This window comes from Sinocyclocheilus anshuiensis, unplaced genomic scaffold, assembly GCF_001515605.1.
Source record: "Sinocyclocheilus anshuiensis isolate Anshui unplaced genomic scaffold, SAMN03320099.WGS_v1.1 scaffold462, whole genome shotgun sequence".
NCBI lineage: Eukaryota > Metazoa > Chordata > Actinopteri > Cypriniformes > Cyprinidae > Sinocyclocheilus > Sinocyclocheilus anshuiensis.
Genome location: NW_015542340.1, coordinates 12,309 through 23,292, shown reverse-complemented (window position 1 = coordinate 23,292; position 10,984 = coordinate 12,309). Strand labels below are relative to the sequence as shown.

The following is a 10,984-nucleotide window of genomic DNA, read 5'->3' as shown; positions in this document are numbered from 1 at the left end:
GGATTTATGCAATATTTATACAATAACTTATACAGTACTCTTAATGACTTGGATCCAACTGAAGGAAAATACAATCAAACGAATGAAAAAATGTAAATGAAAATGCAAAAAAAAGTGAAGAAAACAAATGCACTTGCCCCTTGTTTATATATACAATGGAAAAAGAAAGAAAAGAAACTGTATCCATACAGTATAATACAGTATAAAGTTACCTGTAACCTGTGTTTCATGTAAAGCAAATAAACTGCTCTACTGAATCTTCAAGCTACACTCTTAAAAATAAAGCTGCTTCACGATGCCATAGAAGAACCTTTTTTGTCTAAATGGTTCCATAAAGAACCTTTAACATCTGAAGAACCTTTCTGTTTCACAAAAGCTTCTTCGTTTTTGTGAAAAAAGGTTCTTCAGATGATAAAAAGGTAAGAAAGAGATGGTTCTTTAAAGAACCTTTGACTGAATGCTTCTTTGTGGAACCTAAAATGGTTCTTCTGTGGCATCGCTGTGAAGAACCTTTGAAACACCTTTATTTTTAAGAGTGTAACCTGTAAAAATTCAGATTTGGTCCTACTCAAAGGGAAAAATGTTGGTTTATGGACATTAAAAAAGAAAGAAATTAAAATTGTCCCTGGTATATAAAGTATAAAGTTGCTTATATAAAGATGTACCCTGTGTTTCATTCTATAAAAGCAACTCTGTAAACAGCCATATATTGTGCAGAGAACGCAGCATAAGCATCCCGTGGGAGTCCGCCAGCGCTGGGAAGCTGAGCGCAGGGTTAAAGGTACAGTAGAGCACGTCAACACAGCGTCAGAGGGGCTGTCCTTCCTCCTCCTCCTCCCTCCGCTTTCACTGCCCGCTGCACAATGCTCTTTCTTTTCCTCTTTCTCCCTCGTTTCCTTCCCCTAAACGCTCGGCTGCTCTCAGAGGCTCGTTTCCTCCAGCAGAATCAGGGCTGTGGTGATTTTAAGACGTGAAGGAGGAGCTGCAGAAGCCGCTGGAGGAGGAAAGGCCCCTTCTAGACTTGCTTCTCCAGGCAGCAGGAGGAAAGCAGAGCCATGGAAAGCGACTCGCGCCCTCCTCCGCCGACCTTCAGCCCGGCCGTGCCTCCCTTCGTCAAACTGGGGCTGACGGTGGCCTACACCATCTTCTACTCGCTGCTCTTTGCGTTCGTGTACGTGCAGCTCTGGCTGGTGCTGCGATACCGACACAAGCGCTTGAGCTACCAGACGGTGTTTCTGTTCTTGTGTCTGCTGTGGGCGGCTCTGCGAGCGCTGCTCTTCTCCTTTTATTTCAGAGACTGCGTGACCGCAAACACGCTCGGACCCTTGGCTTTCTGGCTGCTCTACTGTTTCCCAGTCTGCCTGCAGTTCTTCACTCTCAGCCTCATGAATCTGTACTTCGCACAGGTGAGTTCGACACCTTTGCACCTTGCAGAGACAGTAAAATCTGTTTTTAAGACTACAGGTCACATGTACATTTATGAGAGCAGAATGCAAACAAACAAAAACGTATTTTAGACATTAAAATCCAAGCAGGAGGAGATATTCTGTCCATTGTCCTCTGTGTTTATATATATGGAAGCAACTCTCTGTTCCTGGTTTTATTAAGCATATTTCATAATGCATAAATGCATAGTTAATTCCAAGGAGAAATTGTCTTTTTATTCTTTTACAAAAATGATGCCAGTCCCTTTTATTTATCCAGCCACCTCCAGTGTTACTTTAACATCACTGATATACCGTTATAGTTTTTGTTAATATTATAAATTAGATTTTATTTTTACATTTTGTTTTTATTTTAATTTTAGTTAAAGTTTTAGTAATTCTGTTATTTTAGTATTACTGGTGTGCCATTATGGTTTTTGTTAATATATTGGAATTAGATTTTATTTTTACATTTTTGATTTAAATTTTAGTTCATTTTTGAGTAATTCTGTTATTTTAGTATAACTGGTATACTATTATAGTTTTTGTTCATATTTAAAATGAACCATATATACCATATAACATATTTTGTTAATATTTTAAATTTGATTTTCTGTTTTTCTTTTCATTTTACTTAAAGTTTAATAATACATATTTAAACTTTAATTATTAAACTATAATTATTAAAATATTTAGTCATTTTGTTGTTTTTGTATTATTGGTATACAATTATAGTTTTTGTTTATGTTTTAAATGATATTCTATTTTTAGATTTTTGTTTGTTTTTTATTTTAATTTTAGTTCTTTTTATTTTATTACTAGTTTTTTTTACTTTTTGTTGTATTGGTATACCATTATAGCGTTTATTAATATTTTAAATTAGATTTTGTTTTTATATTTTCTGTATCATTTTATTTTTTTATTATTTTAAAGTTTTAGTAATTTTGCTGTGTTTTTGTCATTTGTATTAGTTTTTTTAATATGTCTATATATTTTACTTCATTTTTAGATAATGTTTATTTTATTTTATAGTAATAAAAACGTTTTTTAATGGTTTTAGTTTTAGTTAACAATACTAATAACTCTGGCCACCTCTTCACCATCCAATCAATATCTAATGGATAAAATAAAAAATATATAAATCAGATTTATCTCATTAGTCAAACCATAGATCTTTCATGCAAAAAGCATTTTGATCTCTCAGAGTGGATTATGTAATCATACTGTATAATATAGAAAAAACACTCTCCATTCATCATTATTGCTGCGTAGATCATAATGATATGAATTATATGAGAGCTGTGTGTATGAGAGCAACTAAGGTCATTATTGATTCTAGTGCTTATGTCAGTTCAGTTCAATGTTATGTGTATTGTATATTCTCACAATGCGTATTGTTTCAAAGCAGAGATATTGCAGTATAGAACTATTCTTCCTGTTTTATTATGATCACAGCTGCATATGTAAATGAATCATACGCGTGGGAGTACAGCGCGAGCAAAAAAAGAGAAGTGAAATCATTGACTGCGGTCTGAAGCGTTGACACTACACTATAAAAACACTACAGGAAAAACAAAAGCTGTGAATTATTTACTGTAAATCACCATATACATACAATAATCAACCGATTTATAATTAACACGACAATGCATGTTATTTTAAATGCACAAGTGTCCACATACTTTTGTCATTTAGTGCACGGTACTTTATATATGCTTAAGAACCGTAAATTGTGCATTTTTGGAATAAACGAGTGCAAGTTTTTATTGTAGAGTGAACTGGATTTTTTAAGTCTAGTTTTATTCAAGCTTTCTCTCACTCTAATGTCATTTGTAAAGGCCAGATCAGGTTGAAATAGCTCAGTAAGGTAACTTTTACAGTATATGACACTCTTTAGTCCCCCAAATGTGCCTGAATCAGATCTTATGTAATATTTCTGAACATGCGGATACTGTATGTCAGTGCAATGCTTCAGATGGAGATGAGCAGTAAAGCACTTGCTTTACAACTTGCTTGTTTCTGTTATGACCAACATGCTTCGACAAGGGAACTGGTGACTTTTATGACCCTGAATGTGTCATTCTCTGTTTAATAAGTCATGAGCTTAAATGCTTTATGCATGCAGTATTTACACTAACTTACGGCTTGTTTTCTGGTACAGGTCATCTTCAAGGCGAAGTCTAAATATTCACCAGAACTTCAGAAGTACAGGTGAATATGGATCCAAAAACTCTCATTTCAAACTTATGTATTTGTACTTTTAAAAAATACGTTTTGTTTATAACTTTTCCGTTTTTATATATATATAATATATATATATATATATATAAAATAAGTATCACTGAGATATCATTATAGCTATTATTAATATTTTATTTTTATATTTTCTGTTTTCAATTTAATTTAATGTCAAGTTTGTAACTTTGTTGTTTGTTTTGTCATTTTTAGTAGTTTTTCACATATATTTACTGTACTTATTAATTTTTTATTTCAGTTTTAGTTTTTAGTTATTTTAGTATGTCATGTTGAACCAAATTAAAACAAGAAATTATTTGACTTTATTTCAGCTAATGTGTATTTTATTTCAAGTAATGCAAATGGTTTATGGTTTTAACGCCAGCTGCCGTTTTAGTTTTAGTGAACTACAATAAGCTTGCAGCATGCAGTAATAATGCGCTAGCTTCACTCTGTGGTGTCTCATCAGGCTGCCGCTGTACCTGCTCTTCCTGTGCATCAGCATCATCTTCCTGCTGGTGAACCTGACCTGTGCTCTGCTGGTGAAGATGACGAAGGCCGACACAGAGACTGTAGTTCTGGTGCGCGTGGCCATCAACGACACTCTGTTTGTCCTCTGCGCCGTCTCTCTCTCACTGTGTCTCTATAAGATCGCCAAGATGTCTTTGGCCAACATCTACCTGGAGTCCAAGGTAATGAAACACAAATACACAAAGACCAATTAAAGCAGATGAAAGCTTGGGTTACACTGTACGGCAAGATTAAAGACAATATAAACATACTACAATATATACAGAAGAAGACAGGTGTGTGTGACTACGATCATTCATTCAGTTTAGATGGTAACTTCGGAGCGCAGATCACGAATCATTTGATCCAGATCGAGACTTCGAGAGTGTGTATCCCAAATCATTTGATTCAGAAAAAATGAATCATGGTTTTACTATAGCAAAAGTGTAGTAACCATGGTTTTTTGTGGTTAATTTTTGTAAGAGATGTGATGCCAGGTTAAAAAAAGTTATACATTTGCACCTTAAGAGGACACATGGGGTAGCTAGGCAACTAGACTTATATTACATATTGTAAAAAGGGGCATAATATGTCTCCTTTAAGAATTTAAACACCCATGGAGTGGAATAATCCCTGTTCAAAAACAGTATATTTTCTTCACTCTAAAATGAATTGGATGGTGTTTTGTACCAGAATTGAATCAGGTCTCGTCTTTTCTGTGCAGGGAACATCCGTGTGTCAGGTGACTATAATCGGAGCGACGGTGATCCTGCTGTACTCGTCCCGTGCGTGTTACAACCTAGTGGTGCTGGCACTGGCGAAAATCAAGAGCATCAACTCATTCGACTACGACTGGTACAACGTATCAGACCAGGTATGTTCAATGCAATTGTTTTGATAGAGGGAACGCAATACATGTTCAGTTTCAACATTATTTGTTCTTCAAACATTCCTCTTTAAAATAAAAAAAGGTATCATCTATATGCAAAAGTTTTTGACCACTGAAACTGTGTACAGTTTACTCCTGAGATCAACATATCTCTGGATTTGAACCATATAAGGCCTTATAAACGAAGAGACTAAAAGAAAAGTTTTGTGAAAAACCAGTACCTAAAAGGATATTAAGATTAAGATAACTTCTTGAGTTACAGGTATGCAAACTTTGTGGAAAAAACAGTCACCATAGGCATATAATTCAACAAAGATTGCTAAAATCAACAGATTTCGCGTGTTAAAATAACAATGATGCTGCCATCTTTCTAAAGTCACTTTACCCTCCGGTTATTTGGCTCGAAATTGTCAAATTTGGTCATTTTTTGGTCACCCTCCTCTACAAAATAGTAGCTTATTCAGTAAATATTAATCCATGGCATTTAATATTTTGGCTTTCATTCCTATTCATATTTGTCTTTCTTCAGAAAAATATGAACAAAAGCAAAAATTTGAGTTTGGGAAGTTTGTGGAATTTGACAGAATGAGCTTTTTAGTATTTTTAGTATGTCTTGACGAATTTGGCCATTTTGCTGATTTTTGCAACCGCTGAAATTGTTTTTTCTCCAGGCAGATCTAAAGTCGACGTTGGGCGACGCTGGATATGTGGTTTTTGGGGTGATCCTGTTTGTTTGGGAACTGCTGCCCACTTCACTGGTGGTCTTCTTTTTCAGAGTCCGTAAGCCGGCTCAGGATCACTTTACCCTCCGGTTATTTGGCTCGAAATTGTCAAATTTGGTCATTTTTTGGTCACCCTCCTCTACAAAATAGTAGCTTATTCAGTAAATATTAATCCATGGCATTTAATATTTTGGCTTTCATTCCTATTCATATTTGTCTTTCTTCAGAAAAATATGAACAAAAGCAAAAATTTGAGTTTGGGAAGTTTCTGGAATTTGACAGAATGAGCTTTTTAGTATTTGTAGTATGTCTTGACGAATTTGGCCATTTTGCTGATTTTTGCAACCGCTGAAATTGTTTTTTCTCCAGGCAGATCTGAAGTCGACGTTGGGCGACGCTGGATATGTGGTTTTTGGGGTGATCCTGTTTGTTTGGGAACTGCTGCCCACTTCACTGGTGGTCTTCTTTTTCAGAGTCCGTAAGCCGGCTCAGGATCGAGTACGAGATTTATCATCTTTTAATGCACTTCCCAGTTCTTAACATACAATATTCAAATTACCATTCAAAAGTTTGGGGTCAATAAAAAAGTAATACTTTTACTCATCAAGGATGCATTAAATCAAAAGTGACAGTAAAGATAATCTTACAAAAAGATTTCTAAGGATCATGTGCCACTGAAGACTGGAGTAATGATGCTGAAAATTCAGCCTTGCAACCACAGGAATAAATTACATTTTAACAGATATTCACAAAGAAAACAGCGATTTTAAATTGTAAAAATATGTCACAATTTTTATTGTATTTTCGATCAAATAAATGCAGCCTTGGTGCGCAGAAGAGACTAATTTCAAAAACATAAAGCACAAAAAATCATACCGACCCCAAACTTTTGAACGGTACATAATACATAATATCAACAATATAATGCTGAAGACTCTCTCTTTGGCTTGTAGAGTGTGTCAGTGATCCCTGGCCACATGTTCTCATCTAGAGCTTATTTCTTTGACAACCCGCGGCGTTACGACAGCGATGATGATCTCGCGTGGAGTATCATCCCACAAAACATTCAAGCCAGGTACGACAGTCAAGTTTGGCATTCAGTCTTAAATGACTGAATCACCATATATAATAATCTACTCCATGCCTTCTCTCGTCTGATGGATAGTTTGAGGTTTTGATCCAGTAAAAGCTCTAAAAGTGTAATTGTATAAACATCCAGCTTCAGCTGGTGCTTCACTGTCAAATCTTTACTGATTTTAATCATGTAAATGTAAGAATAACTAGTAATATTTCCAGATGAACACTCACTGGACTGAAGCAACTTATTTTAACTTGATTATTTAGTGTATGTTACGGAGCCCGCAAAAAAATAGTAGGCTAAATCGTGTGCACGATTTACTATTTCGTTAACTCGATTTATAAATTGTGCACATGATTTATAAATCGAGAGAACTAATTAGTAAATTGTGCACACGATTTATAAATCGAGAGAACGAATTAGTAAATTGTGCACGATTTATAAATCGAGAGAACGAATTAGTAAATTGTGCACGATTTATAAATCGAGAGAACGAATTAGTAAATTGTGCACGATTTATAAATCGAGAGAACGAATTAGTAAATTGTGCACGATTTATAAATCGAGAGAACGAATTAGTAAATTGTGCACGATTTATAAATCGAGAGAACGAATTAGTAAATTGTGCACGATTTATAAATCGAGAGAACGAATTAGTAAATTGTGCACGATTTATAAATCGAGAGAACGAATTAGTAAATTGTGCACGATTTATAAATCGAGAGAACGAATTAGTAAATTGTGCACGATTTATAAATCGAGAGAACGAATTAGTAAATTGTGCACGATTTATAAATCGAGAGAACGAATTAGTAAATTGTGCACGATTTATAAATCGAGAGAACGAATTAGTAAATTGTGCACGATTTATAAATCGAGAGAACGAATTAGTAAATTGTGCACGATTTATAAATCGAGAGAACGAATTAGTAAATTGTGCACGATTTATAAATCGAGAGAACGAATTAGTAAATTGTGCACGATTTATAAATCGAGAGAACGAATTAGTAAATTGTGCACGATTTATAAATCGAGAGAACGAATTAGTAAATTGTGCACGATTTATAAATCGAGAGAACGAATTAGTAAATTGTGCACGATTTATAAATCGAGAGAACGAATTAGTAAATTGTGCACGATTTATAAATCGAGAGAACGAATTAGTAAATTGTGCACGATTTATAAATCGAGAGAACGAATTAGTAAATTGTGCACGATTTATAAATCGAGAGAACGAATTAGTAAATTGTGCACGATTTATAAATCGAGAGAACGAATTAGTAAATTGTGCACGATTTATAAATCGAGAGAACGAATTAGTAAATTGTGCACGATTTATAAATCGAGAGAACGAATTAGTAAATTGTGCACGATTTATAAATCGAGAGAACGAATTAGTAAATTGTGCACGATTTATAAATCGAGAGAACGAATTAGTAAATTGTGCACGATTTATAAATCGAGAGAACGAATTAGTAAATTGTGCACGATTTATAAATCGAGAGAACGAATTAGTAAATTGTGCACGATTTATAAATCGAGAGAACGAATTAGTAAATTGTGCACGATTTATAAATCGAGAGAACGAATTAGTAAATTGTGCACGATTTATAAATCGAGAGAACGAATTAGTAAATTGTGCACGATTTATAAATCGAGAGAACGAATTAGTAAATTGTGCACGATTTATAAATCGAGAGAACGAATTAGTAAATTGTGCACGATTTATAAATCGAGAGAACGAATTAGTAAATTGTGCACGATTTATAAATCGAGAGAACGAATTAGTAAATTGTGCACGATTTATAAATCGAGAGAACGAATTAGTAAATTGTGCACGATTTATAAATCGAGAGAACGAATTAGTAAATTGTGCACGATTTATAAATCGAGAGAACGAATTAGTAAATTGTGCACGATTTATAAATCGAGAGAACGAATTAGTAAATTGTGCACGATTTATAAATCGAGAGAACGAATTAGTAAATTGTGCACGATTTATAAATCGAGAGAACGAATTAGTAAATTGTGCACGATTTATAAATCGAGAGAACGAATTAGTAAATTGTGCACGATTTATAAATCGAGAGAACGAATTAGTAAATTGTGCACGATTTATAAATCGAGAGAACGAATTAGTAAATTGTGCACGATTTATAAATCGAGAGAACGAATTAGTAAATTGTGCACGATTTATAAATCGAGAGAACGAATTAGTAAATTGTGCACGATTTATAAATCGAGAGAACGAATTAGTAAATTGTGCACGATTTATAAATCGAGAGAACGAATTAGTAAATTGTGCACGATTTATAAATCGAGAGAACGAATTAGTAAATTGTGCACGATTTATAAATCGAGAGAACGAATTAGTAAATTGTGCACGATTTATAAATCGAGAGAACGAATTAGTAAATTGTGCGCATGATTTATAAATCGAGAGAACTAATTAGTAAATTTTGCACATTATTTATAAATCGAGAGAACGAATTAGTAAATTGTGCGCATGATTTATAAATCGAGAGAACTAATTAGTAAATTGTGCACATGATTTATAAATCGAGAGAACTAAATTGTGCAGACGATTTATAAATCAAGAGAACTAATTAGTAAATTGTGCACATGATTTATAAATCGAGAGAACTAATTAGTCAATTGTGCAGATGATTTATTTATTTTTTCTTGCATGTCATGTGTGGGGCTCCGTAGTATGTAACACCAGACATCATCTTTTTAAAAAACAAATAACTTGTTCAAATGTGAGTATCTAATATGATAAATCATATTGTTTGTTTGAGAAGCATTCAAAACTTAGAATATTTACTTTCCAATTGCATATTCTTGGTATTATTGTCAACAATTAATCTGTAGAAAACCATCTGAAATTACATACTTCAGCTTTCAATTTCAATGGAAAGCTGCATCGCTCTAAATAAGACTGATGTAAGAACTGAATGTAAGATCTGACCAGAACTGTTTGAATAATTGCCTGTTGCTTTCGTTCACAGTCTTACGCCGGACAGTTATGATTGGGGTAGTCAAAACAACAGTTTCACTGCATACGTCGAAGCTGAAGAGTCTCATCTAGCGCCAGAGGAGTTGAATCCCTATTAGAACATTCCCAATGAGGAGTGGTATTATTTTGCACATTCCCCATCACTGATGGGAAATATTACATACCACAGATGTCTTTACCGCTGTTTATTACAGTATTTCAATATAATAGGACAGTGTGGCTCTGGAAGCAAAACCACCAATCAGTTTCTCCAAAAAGAAATAGATTCTTACCAATAATGTGAAATATTAAATTCCATAGAAGTAAATGTGATTTCTAATACACTATCCAGAGATTAATTAGAGAAATCTAATTAATACAATGGAAACAGTTCCACTCAATCCCATGATTCATTGCAAACTAATTAATCGAGTCCGCCTCCCTATATTCTACATATAGTAATACTTGTATATTTAAATATTTGCATTTATATATGCATTTTGTATTTAAATATATTTATTTAAATATAACTATAAATGACTAAGTCAATCATTTTATATTATACAGCTGTGCTTTTGATTTGATTATTTGCAATGCATCATGGGAAGAGTAGTTCATTGCCTCATTAAATAAATTGAGTATGATTTCTTGTACAAACACAAACTGAAATAACTCATTACAAGTATTACATCTTTTATTAGTTTTATATTGTATGGTTGTTTTTGATTTGATTATTTGCAGTGCCTCAAGGGAAGAGTAGTGCATTGCCTCATTAAAGAAATTAAATATAATTTAATCTTCAAACACAAATTGAAATCCCTCTGGAGAAAATGAATGGGGAAAATATTTCCAGAATCAGTGGCCGTTCGTTGTCGCGTTCATTTCTTTAAACTTGTAGGCCAGTAGTTCTCATTTCAGATGCACAAAAAAGCTATATTTCTGAGTTTGCACTGTCAATTATATACAGAAGAATATATATGAATTAATATATTAAGTATACTAGATAAGTATGCTAACATTCCACTGTGTGAAACATAGTTTTTGTTGCAATTTTTGTATTGATGCTCCATAAACAAAATCATTATCTTCATTTCAGTTCTGTTCAGATTCGGACACAAACCTTGTTTAACA

The 10,984-nt window shown here is 33.6% G+C and overlaps 1 protein-coding gene across 1 annotated transcript; it reads left to right on the top strand.

The window, feature by feature from the left end:
* Positions 1-629: 629 nt before the first annotated feature.
* On the top strand, positions 630-10,303 carry gpr137ba (G protein-coupled receptor 137Ba). The gene is made up of 7 exons (XM_016489699.1): positions 630-1,406; positions 3,586-3,635; positions 4,129-4,351; positions 4,894-5,043; positions 6,150-6,278; positions 6,734-6,855; positions 9,867-10,303. The coding sequence occupies exons 1-7, from the start codon at positions 1,056-1,058 to the stop codon at positions 9,970-9,972; spliced, it is 1,131 nt and encodes a 376-aa protein (XP_016345185.1). The 5' UTR covers positions 630-1,055; the 3' UTR covers positions 9,973-10,303.
* The last annotated feature ends 681 nt before the right edge of the window (positions 10,304-10,984 follow it).

Coding starts and splice junctions, on each gene's coding strand:
- gpr137ba (XM_016489699.1), top strand. CDS start 1,056: ATGGAAAGCGACTCGCGCCCTCCTCCGCCGACCTTCAGCCCGGCCGTG. Junction 4,352..4,893: donor ACATCTACCTGGAGTCCAAG/GTAATGAAACAC, acceptor TTTTCTGTGCAG/GGAACATCCGTGTGTCAGGT. Junction 6,279..6,733: donor GTAAGCCGGCTCAGGATCGA/GTACGAGATTTA, acceptor TTTGGCTTGTAG/AGTGTGTCAGTGATCCCTGG.